Below are 21,095 nucleotides of genomic sequence, written 5' to 3'. Positions count from 1 at the left end.
TTTGGCAATTTTTCACAGTTAGACACTGCTAGTTCATGTGTGTCATATAGATAACATTGTTCTCACTCACAGGGAGTTATTTATAATTCAGCACTGTTTGGCTACAATGCATGTCTGTCAAAAGAACTGAAATAAGTGGGCAGTCTGCAGAGGCCTAGATACAAGGCAATCACAGAGATAAAAAGTGTATTAATATAACAGTGTTGATTATGTAAAACTGGTGAATTGGTAATAAAGGGATTATCTATCTTTTTAAACAAAAAAAATCTGGTGTAGACGGTCCCTTTAATGTCCCTTTCAACTTGAAGGTGTCAAACACATCTAAGTATCAGTTTATATGGAAGAAATAGGAGTATTTGGGTGCTAAAACTTGTCTGACACCAGCTCCTAATTAAAAACTCACTTTCCCCTAAGTGAGTAAAAAAATAAATTGAAAAGAAAAAATAGAAAAATTAGAAGCGCTCCTATTTTTCTATTTTTTTCTTTTCTAAGTATCAGTTTATGCAATAGCACTTTAATAAATTTGAACATTATATTATTGCAACTTCATGACCCATTAATGTCTTCATTCTAAGAAAAAACTTGTGTGTACAAATGGATATGTGGAAAAATAAGTTATTTTTTATGAGTGTGTATATACAGATGGAATTTGCCTGTATGTATTGATGGGAATTTGATATCACGGGGCAAAGTCCACTAAAGTTCACCTCCAGTCACTCCCACTTCATGAGTTCTTACTTGTATAAAACTGATTTAGTAAAGAATGAGAGACACAGTGGAGTTTAAAGGGACACTCAGGTTTTATAAAATTTTCATGATTCAGATACAGCATGTAATTTTAAACAACTTTCCAATTTACTTCCATTAAAAAAATGTGCACAGTCTTTTATATTTAAACTTTTTTTGAGTCACCAGCTCCTACTGAGCATGTGCAAGAACTCAGACTATACGTATATGCATTTGTGATTGCCTGATTGCTATCACATGGTACAGGGGGAGTGGAAATATACATAACTTTGAAATGTGTTAGAAAATAATCTACTACTCATTTGAAATTCAGAGTAAATGTTATTGTATTGTCTTGTTATCTTGCATTTGTTGATTATGCAAATCTGCTGTGTTTACTGGTCCTTTAAGTGAAACAGCTACATAACATAAACAGGACTTATGGGGCGGCACTGGATAGAGACCATCACCCTTCAACCAACTAGTACTTAAAAACATACTTTTGTACTGCAAGATTTCAAGCTTTCAAATTGTTCCACCAATTCTTTTGTAAGCAATCCCCTACTGAATTACACTATAGAGACCTTACAGTCACACAGAGAGTGTAGAAAACCACAGACTGCATATAAAAACGTACTAATAAATTTATTTAACCCCTTGTTGGCATGTCAATGCTTGTTTTTTTCAGTCTCTGTGTCTCTATCACCCTTAAAGGGACAGTAAAGTCAAAATTAAAACTTTTAGGATTCAGATAGAACTTGCAATTTTTAAATAACTTTCCAATTTAGTACAGTTATCTAATTTGCTTCTGTCTCTTGGCATCCTTTGTTAAAAAGCATACATAGGTAGGCTTAAGAGCAGCAAGGTGCTGATTTCACATATCCCAATGTGTTCAGCTAGCAAACAGTAATACATAGCTGCTCCTTCAAGAAAGGATACTAAGATAATGAAGCAAATTTAATAATAAAAATACATTTAAAGCTATTCAAAATTGCATGTTTTATCTGAATCATGAAACAGAATAAAAGTGTTTCAGGTCCCTTTAAATCAAGCAATAGGTTTTAGTGTATTTGGTAGCAAGAATATTAATATTGTGTACAACAAAAAGTAAAACACACAGACCTGAAAGCTACATTTAACTAGTTACAGTTCCATTGTCATTTATTTGTCATTTTAAGTATCCAGATATAGAGCAACCTATATGTCATTTCTTAAGTATCCAGATATAATCTATTTGTCATACACATTAAAAATATAGACTTGATCATACAGTATATGCATATATTTTTTAATAGTATATATATATATATATATATATATATATATATATATATATATATATATATATATATATATAGTATACAACTGTTATAATGACTCGTCATTGATTCTGCACAGGTCCTTTTCTGCACAAACAACTAATATGAAGTAATATATACGCGGAGTTTACAAACTAATAAAAGAGAGAGGATGGTCCATTCCCCCATCTCATCACTCACCGTGCGGGGATTGGAGTAAGTGCCCAGCCCCAGCACTGGGATGGAGTTTCCATCGCTCAGAGGAATGCGGTGCTGCTCTGCGGTCATAGCCATCCTGCTGGGTACCGGCGTGTGCACTGAGCGGCAACAAGGTAGGCAGAGAGCACCAGGCAGTTCATAACTAACCGGGCAGGGGGCGGGATGTGAGGGAGGGGAGGTTTACTCAGCACACTGGGAGGAGCGAGACCTGACAGTGGGAGGGGAAGAGGAAAGAGACCTGAGATCAGTGAGAGGTGGCGGGAGAGAGACCAGAGGTCAGGAAAAAAAAAAGATCTCATAAAGAGTAAAGCAAAGAGACATGAGAGTGAAATAAAGGCGAGAGAGGAACCAAAATGTGCAGTTGGACCTGGAATCAGCGAGATAGATGGAAGAGACCTGAGACTGAGAGCATAGAATAGCAGTGAGGGAGACCCCAGACCAAATTATGAAAAAGTGAGGAGACAGGGAGAGAGGAAAGATACCTGAGACCTGAAAGCTTAGAGGGGCATAAGAGACACCTGAACATAGAGAGGGAGAGAACTAAAGACAGAGTGGGGGGATTTGGGAGATGGAATTGAGCCCAGAGAGTATAAATAAAAAAAACTGGATCTGTTACATACAAGGAGAGTAGGAGAGAGTTTTAGAGGCAGAGACTGTAGGATGGAGATATTTTAAAATGACGTAAATGACTAAGATATGTGAATAGTGAGTGGGGGTCCAGGAAACAAAATGGACATGAGACCAGAGTTTGTGAGGGGGAGATCATAGAGACTTGAGGACAGATATTGAAAGTGGAAGTGGAGAATCATACATTAGAGCAGAAAGTGGTAGGGTTAAAGGAAATTCAAAGGGGTGTAAGGATGTCAGATGTCCAGTGTTGGACTGGACAGTTCATTATTTTTATCCAGCTTTCCATTAAATGTACAAAAAAAATAGAATCCTAAATGCCCAGATACATTTCATATATTGCTAGAAAGAAGTGGCACTTTTTGTGCAATACATTACTGAGTATGTTCAGTGACAATGCTTTCTCACAATGACCATATTTAAAAAGGATCGGTGCCTTCAGTGTCATGTGTGCAGAAAGTCTTTTAAGTAACTCTTTATCAGCTGGAAAAAAAATTGTGACATTGGTACTAAGGGAATAAAAGTGTGCACTGTGTTGTACTGACTTAAAAAGGATAAATCCTACTGCCACATAAGGGTTTAAATTATTGATGTGTTACTGGCACAAATGGGACAGAAATTGTCTTGTTTCTGCCATAGAAGATCTTACATCATTAGTGTGTGTGTTACTGGATTAAAAAAGAAATCACTGCCTTATGTAATGCTGGTGGCCAAGGTGGTAAAATCACTGGTGTCACTGCTGTAAAAGCTCTGCTCTGTATTTGTCACTTAAAGATATGAATGGGAAAATCTCTGTTTTACTGCGACCAAGGGAAACAAAAAGTTAAAAAGATGAAAGATCACAAATGCGACTCACATAGAAGTATTTAATGAATTAAATATAGGCACATAGAAAGATGTACTTACAAAATAAAAACAAGTGTAATCATGTCACCAATTTACTCCAATGTGGCACACTGCTCAGATCTTGACGTGGAAGTAGAAACTCCAGAGTAATCACTGTTAAGCTGATTCAGAAAAGCCCAGCATCTCTGAGAAAAGTACAGTGGCCTGTAATGCTTTTACGCGTTTCGTCTCTTTATGTGTTTAGCAGCCAGTCAAGGGGGTTATCTCTCACTGTTGTGTGTTATTCCAAGACAAGGGAGGGGACACATAACTTCTCTTTTTGCATTACCAGAAGCCAATGGGGTAATCTCATTACTTTATTTGTGTTACTGGCTGACAAAGGTTAATCTCTATTTTTGTATGCATTCCAATCCAGGAGATAAAATCAATGTTCAATTGTAAAAAATATATAAGTATGACATGGCTTAGGGCAGAATTAGAGAGGGGTCAGTAGTGGCTCTTTGGGGGGGGGGGGGGGTTGTACTACCTCAAAGGTGCCAGCAACTTTGAATCTCCAAGGTAAAGTGTTTTTTTACTATAGCCAATACTTTATGGAGAACAATAAAAGTGGTAAGGGAGGGATAAGGGGCATTCAAAAATAAAAGAAGATAATAAAATAAGTAATAGATGCAACATCTCACCAGTACCTCCTACAACTGTGATATTTACCTTTGTGGTAATTTTGCACCCCCAGAAGTGGATTCTAAGGTAGAGTTTTAGTGGGGTGGCTATTGTGTGATCACCATTATCTGGTTGGTTGTCCAGTATTTTGTAGGGGGCATCTGGCAACCCTATAAATATGAACCCTGAGGTCAGACAGAGATGAGAAATACCTGAAGCCACAGATTGGGAAAGTGAGAGGAACGAGATATGAGAATAAAATATGGGGAGCAGGTAAGGAGAGAGACCTAAGACTTAAATATGGGAAGCAAATGAGGAGAAAGACCTGATAAAACAGATTAGGAGAGGGGCATATGAGAGCCCAGATATAAAAAAAATAGGAAGATATAACTGAGGCTAGAGATTGGAAGAAAGGAGACAAACTTGAAACTAGAAAGCAAAATGACAAATGATTCTGATATTAGAGAATGGGAGAGGAAAGAGAATTAAACGCAGAAACTTGTGATAGGAAAAATGAGAGGGATCTGACATCATAAACTTGAAGGAGAACTAAAACCTGAGTTGGTCATACCTGCTAACTTTTGCCAGATACTACCTGCAAACAGGAGGCTTAAAGGGACAGTATACTGTAAAATAGTTTTTCCCTTAATGTATTTACAATTGCTTTTTTTACCAACTGCAGAGTAAAAAATGTATGAAAATTAGCTTTTTAAGATTTATTTCTGTATATTAAAGCTCTGATTTTGTGTTTTGAAGCCACAGCCTAATAAAATAGGTTGAGCTTGTAGGTATAATCAGATCTCATTACTGTATCACATTGTGCACATATACCTGCTTCTTTATCTTATATCTGTCCTTAAAACAATCACCAATACTTTGAGAGAACAATGGAAAATCAACATTTTACTACCTTATCTGCTTTATCACACTGGGAGTGTAATTTCTTCTGCTGGCTGTGTTTACAAAGCTTATCTATAGCTGGTACGCGCGGCCACAAACTTTCAGAATAGGTGGGGATACCACATGCTAAATTAACAATTTCAAATGCCAATATAAGGGTAAAGGAGCTACTTGTAAACAATTTAATACACTCCAGCAGATAAAGTGGATCATTGGGAACAAATTAAAGGGGAGAAAATTTTTGAGTAAACTGTCCCTTTAAGCTGAGTCAGGGACACCAGTGAGTGGAATTACAAGTGTTCTATAGGTGGAGTCTTGGTAGCTGTTAGTTACTTTGTTACCTTTTATGGCTCTACACAGTGGGGGCTGTTGATTTTCAAGGTTGGTGGGGTAAAAAACCTCACCGCCAATAACTCCCCAAACTCCACCACTTTGGCTCTTACCCAGACAAAAAGAGGATGGTAAACAAGATATATTATTGATTAGTATTTATATTATTTATGTATTTACTCAAAGGGGAGTAACAATAAATATTAATGTTAATGTATATATATATATATATATATATATATATATATATATATATATAAATAATGACTGTACAATAAGGCACTCTCTGGTCCTTTTATAAATCCTTTAATAGTGCATTTTGGGGTTTTGCCTCTTCTTTAGACTTTCTTCAACAAAAACATACTACTTACCCCCTTTAACCCCTTAGTGACCAGACCACTTTTCTATTTGTTGACCATCTGGGACCAAGGCTATTTTTGCATTTCTGCGATGTTTGTGTTTAACTGTAATTTTCCTCTTACTCATTTACTGTACCCACACATATTATATACTGTTTTTCTCGCCATTAAATGGACTTTCTAAAGATATGATTATTTTCATCATATCTTATAATTTACTATAAACAAAAATATAAAATATGAGGAAAAAATGAAAAAAAATGCACTTTTTCTAACTTTGAGCCCCAAAATCTCTTACACATCTACAACCACCATAAAATACCAATGCTAAACAGTTTCTAAATTTTGTCCTGAGTTTATAAATACCCAATGTTTACATGTTCTTTGCTTTTTTTGCAAGTTATAGGGCAATAAGTACAAGTAGCACTTTGCTATTTCAAAACCATGTTTTTTCAAAATTGGCGATAGTTACATTGTAACACCAATATCTGTCATGAATCCCTGAATAACCCTTCAAATGTATATATTTTTTAAAAGAAGACAACCTAAGGTATTAAACTTGGGGTATTTTGACTTTTTTTCATGCAACCATTTTACCACCAATCTATGCCAAAGTTTGGGGGGGGGGGAAAAAATAATTTGATTTTTTGACAAAATAGCAATTTAAGAATACATTTACTGATAATATTAAGGGTTACTGCCAAATAACACCCTCATATGTCTTCATCAGCATCTCCTGGGTACAGTGATACCACCCATGTATAGGTGTGTCGGGTTCTCAGGGGGCTAAAAGCTCTTATTTTTAGGGAGCGCATTCCAGTTTTTCAACTTGGAATTTTCACATCGGTCATCATGCACCCATGGCCTATTTGGGACATTTCTGAAGCTGGTCAATGGAATTTACCCCCATCAAACCATATATTTTTGAAAAGTAGACACCCTAGGGTATTTCAAATGCTTGTATTTTAACACTTTCCATGCACTAATTCAACCACCAGTCTTTGTCAAACTTTTGGGTAGTCATTATTTTGTGTTATTTTTCACACACATTGTACTTTAGGCATGGATTCTCAGTTCCTGTTATGTGTTACTGCCAAAAAACACCTCAATATGTGTTCAACAACATCTCCTGAGTACAGTGATACCACCCATGTATAGGTGTGTCGGGTTCTCTGGGGGCTAAAAGGCCTTAATTTTAGGAAGCGCATTCCAGTTTTTCAACTTGGAATTTTCACATCGGTCATCATGCACCCATGTCCTATTTGGGACATTTCTGAAGCTGGTCAATGGAATTTACCCCCATCAAACCATATATTTTTGAAAAGTAGACACCCTAGGGTATTTCAAATGCTTGTATTTTAACACTTTCCATGCACTAATTCAACCACCAGTCTTTGTCAAACTTTTGGGTAGTCATTATTTTGTGTTATTTTTCACACACATTGTACTTTAGGCATGGATTCTCAGTTCCTGTTATGTGTTACTGCCAAAAAACACCTCAATATGTGTTCAACAACATCTCCTGAGTACAGTGATACCACCCATGTATAGGTGTGTCGGGTTCTCTGGGGGCTAAAAGGCCTTAATTTTAGGAAGCGCATTCCAGTTTTTCAACTTGGAATTTTCACATCGGTCATCATGCACCCATGTCCTATTTGGGACATTTCTGAAGCTGGTCAATGGAATTTACCCCCATCAAACCATATATTTTTGAAAAGTAGACACCCTAGGGTATTTCAAATGCTGGTATTTTAACACTTTCCATGCACTAATTCAACCACCAGTCTTTGTCAAACTTTTGGGTAGTCATTTTTTTGTGTTACTTTTCACACACATTGTACTTTAGGCATGGATTCTCAGTTCCTGTTATGTGTTACTGCCAAAAAACACCTCAATATGTGTTCAACAACATCTCCTGACTACAGTGATACCACCCATGTATAGGTGTGTCGGGTTCTCTGGGGGCTAAAAGGCCTTAATTTTAGGAAGCGCATTCCAGTTTTTCAACTTGGAATTTTCACATCGGTCATCATGCACCCATGTCCTATTTGGGACATTTCTGAAGCTGGCCAATGGAATTTACCCCCATCAAACGATATATTTTTGAAAAGTAGACACCCTAGGGTATTTCAAATGCTGGTATTTTAACACTTTCCATGCACTAATTCAACCACCAGTCTTTGTCAAACTTTTGGGTAGTCATTTTTTTGTGTTATTTTTCACACACATTGTACTTTAGGCATGGATTCTCAGTTCCTGTTATGTGTTACTGCCAAAAAACACCTCAATATGTGTTCAACAACATCTCCTGAGTACAGTGATACCACCTATGTATAGGTGTGTTGGGTTCTCTTGGGGCTAGAAGGCCTTATTTTTAGGAAGCGCATTCCAGTTTTTCAATTTGGAATTTTCACATCGGTCATCATGCACCCATGTCCTATTTGGGACATTTCTGAAGCCGGTCAATGAAATTTACCCCCATAAAACCATATATTTTTGAGAAGTAGACCCCCTAGGGTATTTGAAATGCTGGTATTTTCACACTTTCCATGAACTTATTTAACCACCAGTCTTTGTCAAACTTTTGGGTAGTCATTTTTTTGTGTTATTTTTCACACACATTGTACTTTAGGCATGGATTCTCAGTTCCTGTTATGTGTTACTGCCAAAAAACACCTCAATATGTGTTCAACAACATCTCCTGAGTACAGTGATACCACCCATGTATAGGTGTGTTGGGTTCTCTGGGGGCTAGAAGGCCTTATTTTTAGGAAGCGCATTCCAGTTTTTCAACTTGGAATTTTCACATCGGTCATCATGCACCCATGTCCTATTTGGGACATTTCTGAAGCCGGTCAATGAAATTTACCCCCATAAAACCATATATTTTTGAGAAGTAGACCCCCTAGGGTATTTGAAATGCTGGTATTTTCACACTTTCCATGAACTTATTTAACCACCAGTCTTTGTCAAACTTTGGGTAGTCATTTTTTTTGTGTTATTTTTCACACACATTGTACTTTAGGCATGGATTCTCAGTTCCTGTTATGTGTTACTGCCAAAAAACACCTCAATATGTGTTCAACAACATCTCCTGAGTACAGTGATACCACCCATGTATAGGTGTGTTGGGTTCTCTGGGGGCTAGAAGGCCTTATTTTTAGGAAGCGCATTCCAGTTTTTCAACTTGGAATTTTTACATCGGTCATCATGCACCCATGTCCTATTTGGGACATTTCTGAAGCCGGTCAATGAAATTTACACCCATAAAACCATATATTTTTGAGAAGTAGACCCCCTAGGGTATTTGAAATGCTGGTATTTTCACACTTTCCATGAACTTATTTAACCACCAGTCTTTGTCAAACTTTTGGGTAGTCATTTTTTGTGTTATTTTTCACACACATTGTACTTTAGGCATGGATTCTCAGTTCCTGTTATGTGTTACTGCCAAAAAACACCTCAATATGTGTTCAACAACATCTCCTGAGTACAGTGATACCACCCATGTATAGGTGTGTTGGGTTCTCTGGGGGCTAGAAGGCCTTATTTTTAGGAAGCGCATTCCATTTTTTTACACTTCCCATTTTCACATCCCATGCACCCATGTTCTATTTAAGACATTTCTGAAGCCGGCCAATGTAATTTACCCCCATAAAACCATATATTTTTGAAAAGTAGACATCCTAGGGTATTTCAAATGCAGGTGTTTTAACACTTTCCATACACTAATTCAACCACTAGTCTTTGTCAAACTATTGGGCATTCATTTCTTTGTGTTATTTTTCACATACATTGTACTTTAGACATGGATTCACAGCTCCTGTTATGTGTTACTACCAAAGAAGACACCAATATGTGGTCACCAACATCTCTTGAGTTCAGTGATACCACCTATGCATAGGTTTGGTGGCTTGTTTGGGCGGTGCAATGCCAAATGTCTGACATGTGTTTGTGATTTTTTTTCACATTTAACATATTTTCTTTGCCTATCGTCTTTTTTGGGGGTCTTTTAACATACCCCAATTTATTTGTTTTCCATAAATGTGATTATATTTAAAAAGTTGACCCCCCAAGGTATTATACATGGAGTGGTTTGATGACTTTGATGCAACCGTTTTAGCCCAAAAAATTGGAGAAAGTATATGGTGGTAATTTTTCAATTTTCATTGTTACAGACACATTGCTTTTTTACTATGATTTAGGAGAGACTGTTGTAAGTTATTGCAAAAGAATACTTCAGGTTGTTTTCTGCAAGGCACCCTGAGTACACCTATGCCCCCCATGCATAGGTTTGCCAGGATTTTGGGAAGGTTATGTTACATGATTTTAGTTATTAAAAATGAGAGTATTTCTTCTGATAGGCCTATCTTTAGTTTGGGGCCTATCACATACCCCACTTTTATTTATTGCATTCAAAGTGTATATTTTTTAAATGTTGACACCCCAAGGTATTGTATATGGTGTGCTTTGATGCCTTTGAAGCAACCGTTTTAGCCCAAAAAATTGGAGAAAGTATATGGTGGTAATTTTTCAATTTTCATTTTTACAGACACATTGCTTTTTGACTATGATTTAGGAGAGATTGTTGTAAGTTATTGCAAAAGAATACTTCAGGTTGTTTTCTGCAAGGCACCCTGAGTACACCTATGCCCCCCATGCATAGGTTTGCCAGGATTTTGGGAAGGTTATGTTACAATTTTATGACTTGTGATTTTAGTTATTAAAAATGAGAGTATTTCTTCTGATAGGCCTATCTTTAGTTTGGGGCCTATCGCATACCCCACTTTTATTTATTGCCATGAAAGTGTATATTTTTTAAATGTTGACACCCCAAGGTATTGTATATGGTGTGCTTTGATGCCTTTGAAGCAACCGTTTTAGCCCAAAAAATTGGAGAAAGTGTATGGTGGTAATTTTTCAATTTTCATTTTTACAGACACATTGCTTTTTGACTATAATTTAGGAGAGACTGTTGTAAGTTATTACAAAAACATACTTCAGGTTGTTTTCTGCAAGGCACCCTGAGAACACCTATGTCCCCCATGCATAGGTTTGACAGGGGTTTTGGTTAAAAAAAAACAGGCCCAATTTTAGAAAAAAATAGAGTAGTGAAATGTAAAAATCTGGCACAGTAAAAGTAACTGTAAACATAACCAAAAAAAAAAATATATATATGTAACAGCAAATGTATTTATTTTTTTAAAAATTGACCATTGTATGGTACCGCTTGAAGCAGTCCCCAATGCAGAGTGCAGGCTATCCAGGGCAATCAGGACAGTAATATATGGTGTCCCTTCTCTTCCCCCTCTTGGTACAGACTCTGCATTTTTTTTGTGGTTTCTGCTTTGTGGCAGTAGGGGGGATTTTAAAAATAAAATGGGTAGCCCCAACTCTGCTCTCTCCCATCACCGCCCGGGGAGCAGGTGCATCATGGTACAAAATCCCCGTAATAATCTGGAGCTGAAACTGTAAAAAAGTATTTTTAACTCTGGGGTTTGCTTTTTTGAACAACAAAAAAGCGTTGTGGGTTGCAATCTGCATTAGGTAAATTGCAACCTTTTTGTACCAGGCCCTTGTCTTCCGCATAATTAGGTAGGGCTGCAGCAACTGATCAGCCAGATCAACCCCACCCATATGCCGGTTATAAGACTTGATGCACACTGGCTTCCTTATGATCTCAGCTCTGCCACGTACAGAAACCGCCACCGTCCTCTCTGTGTGGATGGTGGTAAGAAGGTATACATCCTTCTTGTCTCTGTACTTCAGTGCCAACAGCTCCTCTTGGCGCAGAGCTGAGGTCTCCCCCCTTCGTAGCCGGGTGCGTACAAGCTGTCCTGGGAAACCTGCGCGGTTCTTTTTAATTGTACGCAAGCTACTGTATCAAAGCAATACAGTAGCTTGAACAAAAGGACACTTGTATAAAAATTGTCTAAGTACAAGTGATACCCTTTGTTCATTAGGGGTAATATCAGGTCCCAGACAATCTTGCCAGTGGTTCCCATATGTTCTGGGCAACCTGGAGGGTCAAGGTGGCTATCCTTTCCCTCATACACCCGGAAGGCCTGAGTATACCCAGTCTCGCTGTCACAGAGCTTATACACCTTTACCCCATATCTGGAGCGTTTGGAAGGAATATACTGCTTGAATCCCAGCCTTCCCTTATACTTCATTAGGGATTCATCAACGCATATATTCCTTCCAGGTGTATAAGCCTCTGCAAACCTGGCAGAAAAGTGGGTTATCAGGGGGCGGATTTTATACAGCCTGTCAAATTGGGGATGCTCCCTAGGGGGGGCACAGGCTGTTGTCGCTGAAGTGCATGAAATGCAGAATCATTTCATACCTCTTCCTCGACATAGTCTGGGAGAAAATGGGGGTAGAGCAGATGGGGCTAGTACTCCAGTAGGAGCGAATGGAGGGTTTCTTTATGATGCCCATCAGCATAGTCAATGCCCAGAATTTTTTGAATTCTGGCACATTGATGGGGGCCCATTGCTGCTTTGCCAAATATGTTCCAGGCTTTGCAGCACGGAACTGATGGGCATATAAATTAGTTTGGGCGACAATGTTCCCCAATATATCATCGCCCAGAAACACTTCCAGAAACTGCTGGGGGCTAAAACCTGCCACATCTATATTTATGCCAGCATTTGCTGTGAAGGGTGGGATATCTGGCCTCTGGAGATGAGGCGTTACCCACTCTTCAGCAGCAATGGCAGCAACACGCCTCCTTCTGGCAGGGGGGCTAGCAGGGGGGCTGGCAGGGGGGGTAGCAGGGGGGCTGGCAGGGGGGCTAGCAGCCACAGATACATCACTATCAGTTGAGACTACATCTAGTGATGTATCTGAGCACATGGCAGGGTCAAAATTGGGGTCTGAGTCAGAAATAGAGGCATCTGACTCTGACGCAAGGATGGCATACGCCTCCTCAGCACTATATCTTTTCTGTGACATTTTTGTATCTGTCACAGAAAACAATTTCTAAAAAAAATTAAATTAACTAAATTTATTAACTAAATTAACTAGCAAAAAAGTACAGCTATGCTACTGCCAGTGATTTATAGCGATCACTGGCAAGCTAGGGGTTAATGGCTCTGAAAATTAAATTAAATTAACTAAATGTTTCTGAAAAGAGCCTTTGGGTTTTTAAAAAATTACAACAACAAAATTAACCCCTAAAAAAATGCACAGACAGCAAAAAAGTACAGCTATGTAACTGCCAGTGATTTATAGCGATCACTGGCAAGCTAGGGGTTAATGGCTCTGAAAATTAAATTAAATTAACTAAATTAATTAACTAAATTAACTAGCAAAAAAGTACAGCTATGCTACTGTCAGTGATTTATAGCGATCACTGGCAAGCTAGGGGTTAATGGCTCTGAAAATTAAATTAAATTAACTAAATGTTTCTGAAAAGAGCCTTTGGGTTTTTAAAAAATTACAACAACAAAATTAACCCCTAAAAAAAATGCACAGACAGCAAAAAAGTACAGATATGCAACTGCCAGTGATTTATAGCGATCACTGGCAAGCTAGGGGTTAATGGCTCTGAAAATTAAATTAAATTAACTAAATTAATTAACTAAATTAACTAGCAAAAAAGTACAGCTATGCTACTGCCAGTGATTTATAGCGATCACTGGCAAGCTAGGGGTTAATGGCTCTGAAAATTAAATTAAATTAACTAAATGTTTCTGAAAAGAGCCTTTGGGTTTTTAAAAAATTACAACAACAAAATTAATTCCTAAAAAAATGCACAGACAGCAAAAAAGTACAGCTATGCAACTGCCAGTGATTTATAGCGATCACTGGCAAGCTAGGGGTTAATGGCTCTGAAAATTAAATTAAATTAACTAAATGTTTCTGAAAAGAGCCTTTGGGTTTTTAAAAAAATTACAACAACAAAATTAACCCCTAAAAAAATGCGCAGACAGCAAAAAAGTACAGCTATGCAACTGCCAGTGATTTATAGCGATCACTGGCAAGCTAGGGGTTAATGGCTCTGAAAATTAAATTAACTAAATGTTTCTGAAAAGAGCCTTTGGGTTTTTAAAAAATTACAACAACAAAATTAACCCCTAAAAAAATGCGCAGACAGCAAAAAAGTACAGCTATGCTACTGCCAGTGATTTATAGCGATCACTGGCAAGCTAGGGGTTAATGGCTCTGAAAATTAAATTAAATTAACTAAATGTTTCTGAAAAGAGCCTTTGGGTTTTTAAAAAATTACAACAACAAAATTAACCCCTAAAAAAATGCACAGACAGCAAAATGCAGCAAAAAAAAGTGCACCTATGTTACTGCCAGTGATATATAGTGATCACTGGCAAGCTAGGGGTTAATGGCTCTGAAAAGAGCCTTTGGTTCTATATTTTTTAACAAATAAAAGAAATAAATCTCTCTCTCTGCTAAATACAGGTCTCTCTCTCTCTCCAACAAAATGGCAAGTGAGGAGAGGGAGGGAGATCCACACTGATCATAGTCAATATTTACAAATATTGACATGATCAGACAAATGGGGTATTTTATTATTATTTTTTTTTTTAGGGTGGGAGGCTCAGATTGGGTGACCCTAGCTTGCCCCTATGATGATGCAGGCTAGGGACACCCCCAGAGGCCCCATGATGCACTGGGCATCGCCATCTTGGATGCCTAGTGAAGGGGGAGGGGGGGGGGCTATTTAGGGCTTTTTTTTATTTAATTCGTTTTTTTTTAATTTTTTTAAGGCACTTAGCACACAAGCAGAGCATCGGAAGCGTGTCCGATCGCTTCCGATGCTCTGAAACACTGCCGGGCTCCACGTGGAGCGAAACCGGAAGTGATCACTCGTGGGGGAGTGATCAATCCGGTCCCGGCACTCGGGAACAGTATTGCAGGATGCCTAGACCTCAAGGCAAGCCTGCAATACTGTTAGAGCAGCTGGAAGCGATTTCGATCGCTTCCAGTGCTCTGTTAAACCGACGACGTATGCCATACGTCCTCGGTCGTTAAGTGCTTTTTTTTTTGAGGACGTATGGCATACGTCGTCGGTCGTTAAGGGGTTAAATACCCCACCGCAAGTGTCACATACCATCCGTCCCAAAGGAGCAACTAGACACAATTAAAAACTACAAAACAAAAAAGGATACAGAATACATATGTCAGACAGTGTATTGAAAATGATTTACCTTAGCATTGTTATCTCACATATTAGGTCAATCATGTTGTATCACTATGTTCTGTCTCACACCCTGATGTTAATAAGTACATTCCAGCAGTATGCAATATCTACCGTTATGCACCAACTAGTATGTAATTACCTGCGTATTATTCATATTTTTACAGCATGACTTAAAGGGATACTAAACCCAATTTTCTTTTCTTTAATGATTCAGATAGAGCATGCAATTTTAAGCAACTTTATAATTTACTCCTATTATCAATTTTTCTTCGTTCTCTTGCTATCTTTATTTAAAAAGCAGTAAAGTAAAGTTTAGGAGCCGGCCCATTTTTGGTTCAGAACCTGGGTTATGCTTGCTTATTGGTAGCTAAATATAGCCACCAATAATCAAGCGCTATCCAGTTTGCTATAACATATTGTTAAATTATGTCTCTTGCTATGATATTGAAGATGAATGTGATACGTATCATTATAAATCGATTAAATCTGTTTATCATCGGGCTAACCACATGTTTACAATCTAATATAGCACTTGATCTTAATAATATAGGTAAATATATCCTGATTCAACTCCTGTTACCAAATGTTTCATACGGCATACTGCTGGAATGTACTTATTAACAAAAGGGTGTGAGACAGAACATAGTGATACAATATGATTGACCTAATATGTGTGATAACAATGCTAAGGTAATACATTTTCAATAAGCTGTCTGACATATGTATTCTGTATCCTTTTTCATTTTGTAGTTTTAAATTGTGTCTAGTGGCTCCTTTGGGACCCCAACGGGGATTGCTGATGGATGGTGTGTGACATTTGCAGTGGGGTATTTAAAGGGGGTAAGTAGCATGTTTTATTGTATAAAGTCTAAAGAAGGGGCACCCCCCCAAAACATCACAATTAAAGAATTTAAAAAAGAACCAGAGAGTGCCTTATTGTACAGTGGTTTATACATAAATGTTTAAGTGCACCCATGAAGTTGATCAGATATTAGCAAGTGGGAGTGCTTAGTCTAGATTTGGATTGTTTATATATATTTTAGCAGCTCTAATCCTATTGGCTGATTGAAATCTTTCAGCCAATAGGAATGCAAGGGACGCCATCTTGGATGATGTCACTTGCATTGAAGTTCCAGTTTACGGCGGCGACTGTATGAAGAGGATGCTCCGTGCCGGATGTCTTCAGGATGGACCTGCTCCGCGTCGGATGGATGAAGATCAAAGAGGCCGTCTGGATGAAGACTTCTTTCTGCCTGGATGAGGACTTCGCCGGCTGGATGAAGATCAAAGAGGCCGTCTGGATGAAGACTTCTTGCCGGCTGGATGGATCCTTTAATCGGTGAAGGATAGATAACTAAGGTGAATAAGAGAGCGATTAGCGCCTAGGACTATATACCTGCTACACTACAAAGAAGACCCCTAATAGGTCTAGTGGAAAATGCAATTGTGGATAAATTGGAGCGCCAAAGGCTAAGGTATAATTCAGGTACCAACACTCTATTCAGTTAAAAATGGTGACAAAGAAGATAAAAACAATTTATTACATTATTATCATAAAAATCAAATGAAAAACAACATAGGTTAAAATATATACATTTAAAAAAGATGAATCCTACTATAATGATTTATCAAGTAAAAAGAAGCCTAGCCAGTGGCAAGAGTGGAAGATGGCTCTACCATCCAATCTAATAAAACCAACAGGAAACTGATATTACGAGGACGATGTGGAGTTTCACCACATGTAATGCATAAAGGTGTTTACACAAAAACAAAGGTGTACAACAAGTCTATTCCAGAAAAAAAAAGGAACCATAAAAACAATCCACGCTACACATACCTTTTGAGTTGTCACTTCACATTGGATTGTTTTTATGGTTCCTTTTTTTTTTTTTCTGGAATAGACTTGTTGTACACCTTTGTTTTTGTGTAAACACCTTTATGCATTACATGTGGTGAAACTCCACATCGTCCTCGTAATATCAGAGTTTCCTGTTGGTTTTATTAGATTGGATGGTAGAGCCATCTTCCACTCTTGCCACTGGCTAGGCTTCTTTTTACTTGATAAATCATTATAGTAGGATTCATCTTTTTTAAATTTATATATTTTAACCTATGTTGTTTTTCATTTTATTTTTATGATAATAATGTAATAAATTGTTTTTATCTTCTTTGTCACCATTTTTAACTGAATAGAGTGTTGGTACCTGAATTATACCTTAGCCTTTGGCGCTCCTATTTATCCACAATTGGATCCTTCAAAAAAATGTAAGTGGATCGTCGGGGGTTAGTGTTAGGTTTATTCAAGGGGTTTTTGGGTGGGTTTTATTTTTAGTTTAGGGCATGTAAAAACCTTTTAAGGGCAATGCCCATACAAATGCCATTTTCAGGGCAATGGGGAGCTTAGGTTTTTTCAGATAGTTATTTTATTTGGGGGGGTTGGTTGTGGGGGTGGTGGGTTTTACTGTTGGGGGGGGTGATTGTATTTTTTTACACGTAAAAGAGCTGATTTCTTTGCGGCAATGCCCCACAAAAGGCCCTTTTAAGGGCCATTGGTAGTTTATTATAGGCTAGTGCTTTTTTTATTTTTGGGGGGGCTTTTTTATTTTGATAGGGCTTTTAGATTAGGTTTAATTCTTTTTTATTTTTGATAATTTGTTTCTTATTTTTTGTAATTAAGTGTTTTTTTTTAATGTAATTTAGTTAAATTTATTTTTAGTCATTTTAGTGTTTATTTTTTTTTTTGTAATTTTAGGTTTTAGTGTAAGGCAGGGTTTTATTTCACAGGTAAGTTTATTTATTTTAACTAGGTAGTTATTAAATAGTTAATAACTATTTACTAACTAGTCTACCTAGTACAAATAAATACAAACCTACCTGTGAAATAAAAATAAAACCTAAGCTAGATACAATATAACTATTAGTTATATTGTAGATAGCTTACGATTTATTTTACAGGTAAGTATTTAGTTTTAAATAGGTATTATATAGTTAATAATTGTAACTTTAGTTTAGCTCTATTTAATTATGTTAACGTTAGGGGGGTTAGGGTAAGGTTTAGGGTTAGGTTTAGGGGTTAATATAGTTTAATTTACTGGAGAAAACAAAAAATTGCAACCGCACTACACGAGTAAATAGGGACTGCTAATTTGTACCCACAATCAGTTTCAAAGTGGATACCAGCTGGAGTGCTTATGCAAGAATCAATGATTCAAAAAGGATTAGAGTCAGAAGGGGAATTGTGCAGTATTGAATCTCGTTTAAGAGATAAAATATTGACAGCAACATCACATGTATGTACAGTTTGATACTGCAACATATTTGCTAGAGAAACAAGAGAATATATACACATGTAATATCCTTAGACCACCATATTCAGGTATTGTAGCATCAAAACATTGATACTTTTTCAATTGCGGACTCTCCCAGAAGTGTCTAATCACTTTTATAGTCTAGTCCTAATTCCTATAAGTTCTATGCGAATTTGTGTTTTTAAATTGTATGTGACATTTCTTTTTTTAAGTGTTGAAATAAAAGTTAGATTTTAATCCTAGGTACACGCTGTCCCACCCCCATTTCTTTCCTATCCTTGGTTCCATACCATATACAAGGAGTGCAGAATTATTAGGCAAGTTGTATTTTTGAGGATTAATTTTATTATTGAACAACAACCATGTTCTCAATGAACCCAAAAAAACTCATTAATATCAAAGCTGAATAGTTTTGAAAGTAGTTTTTAGTTTGTTTTTAGTTATAGCTATTTTAGGGGGATATCTGTGTGTGCAGGTGACTATTACTGTGCATAATTATTAGGCAACTTAACAAAAAACAAATATATACCCATTTCAATTATTTATTTTTACCAGTGAAACCAATATAACATCTCAACATTCACAAATATACATTTCTGACATTCAAAAACAAAACAAAAACAAATCAGTGACAATATAGCCACCTTTCTTGGCAAGGACACTCAAAAGCCTGCCATCCATGGATTCTGTCAGTGTTTTGATCTGTTCACCATCAACATTGCATGCAGCAGCAACCACAGCCTCCCAGACACTGTTCAGAGAGGTGTACTGTTTTCCCTCCTTGTAAATCTCACATTTGATGATGGACCACAGGTTCTCAATGGGGTTCAGATCAGGTGAACAAGGAGGCCATGTCATTAGATTTTCTTCTTTTATACCCTTTCTTGCCAGCCACGCTGTGGAGTACTTGGACGCGTGTGATGGAGCATTGTCCTGCATGAAAATCATGTTTTTCTTGAAGGATGCAGACTTCTTCCTGTACCACTGCTTGAAGAAGGTGTCTTCCAGAAACTGGCAGTAGGACTGGGAGTTGAGCTTGACTCCATCCTCAACCCGAAAAAGCCCCACAAGCTTATCTTTGATGATACCAGCCCAAACCAGTACTCCTCCTCCACCTTGCTGGCGCCTGAGTCGGACTGGAGCTCTCTGCCCTTTACCAATCCAGCCACGGGCCCATCCATCTGGCCCATCAAGACTCACTCTCATTTCATCAGTCCATAAAACCTTAGAAAAATCAGTCTTGAGATATTTCTTGGCCCAGTCTTGACGTTTCAGCTTGTGTGTCTTGTTCAGTGGTGGTCATCTTTCAGCCTTTCTTACCTTAGCCATGTCTCTGAGTATTGCACACCTTGTGCTTTTGGGCACTCCAGTGATGTTGCAGCTCTGAAATATGGCCAAACTGGTGGCAAGTGGCATCTTGGCAGCTGCACGCTTGACTTTTCTCAGTTCATGGGCAGTTATTTTGCGCCTTGGTTTTTCCACACGCTTCTTGCGACCCTGTTGACTATTTTGAATGAAACGCTTGATTGTTCGATGATCACGCTTCAGAAGCTTTGCAATTTTAAGAGTGCTGCATCAATCTGCAAGATATCTCACTATTTTTTACTTTTCTGAGCCTGTCAAGTCCTTCTTTTGACCCATTTTGCCAAAGGAAAGGAAGTTGCCTAATAATTATGCACACCTGATATAGGGTGTTGATGTCATTAGACCACACCCCTTCTCATTACAGAGATGCACATCAGCTAATACGCTTAATTGGTAGCAGGCTTTCGAGCCCATACAGCTTGGAGTAAGACAACATGCATAAAGAGGATGATGTGGTCAAAATACTCATTTGCCTAATAATTCTGCACACAGTGCACAGGGGACAGGAAGTGCTAAACAAATGCATCCCTTTTTTTGAGTCATAAATCTATATTTCTGACTCTAATCCTTTTTGAATAGTTTAATTTAGCTTGTTGTGATGTGGGGGGCTTGCGGTTTAGGGGTTAATAGGTTTATTTAGTTAATAATTGTACATTTAATTTAGCTATATTTTTATTATGTTAAAGTTTAGTGGGTGTTAGGGTTACGTTAGGGTTACATTAGGGGTTAATGGATTTATTTAGTGGTAGTGATGTGGTAGGCCAGAGATTTAGGGGTTAATAACTTTAGTATAGTGGCGGCGACAATGGGAACAGCAGATTAGGGGTTAAAAGTTTTATGTAGGTGGCGTCGATGTTGGGGGTGGCAGATTAGGGGTTAATAACATTATGTAGGTGGTGGCAATGTGGGGCGACAGAGTACGGGTTAATAACATTATGTAGGTGGCAGCGATGTTGGGGGTGGCAGATTAGGGGTTAATAACATTATGTAGGTGGTGGCAATGTTGGGGGTGGCAGATTAGGGGTTAATAACATTATGTTGGTGGCAGCGATGTTGGGGGCGGCAAATTAGGGGTTAATAACATTATGTAGGTGGCAGCGATGTTGGGGGTGGCAGATTAGGGGTTAATAACTATGTAGGTTGTGGCGATGTTGGGGGCAGCAGATTAGGGGTGTTTAGACGTAGGGTTTATGTTAGGGTGTTAGGTTTAAACATTATTTTCTTTTTACCCATAGACATCAATGGGGCTGCGTTATGGAGCTTTTGTTTTCGCGAATGCAGGTGTTAGGCTTTT

At 37.8% G+C, this 21,095-nt stretch overlaps 1 protein-coding gene across 1 annotated transcript in view; it reads right to left on the bottom strand.

Moving 5' to 3' along the window:
- Positions 1 to 2,381, bottom strand: part of AKR1D1 (aldo-keto reductase family 1 member D1) — a 74,375-nt gene extending 71,994 nt beyond the window's left edge. Inside the window, exon 1 of the mRNA XM_053718944.1 lies at positions 2,226 to 2,381. Coding sequence (XP_053574919.1) covers positions 2,226 to 2,318 — 93 coding nt within the window. The 5' untranslated portion in view covers positions 2,319 to 2,381. The remainder of the gene's footprint in view (positions 1 to 2,225) is intronic.
- Between the last annotated feature and the right edge of the window lie 18,714 nt (positions 2,382 to 21,095).

Source organism: Bombina bombina, chromosome 6, assembly GCF_027579735.1.
Source record: "Bombina bombina isolate aBomBom1 chromosome 6, aBomBom1.pri, whole genome shotgun sequence".
Classification (NCBI taxonomy): domain Eukaryota; kingdom Metazoa; phylum Chordata; class Amphibia; order Anura; family Bombinatoridae; genus Bombina; species Bombina bombina.
The sequence above is the reverse complement of the archived record's forward strand: the minus strand, read 5'-3'. Positions and strand labels throughout refer to the sequence as shown.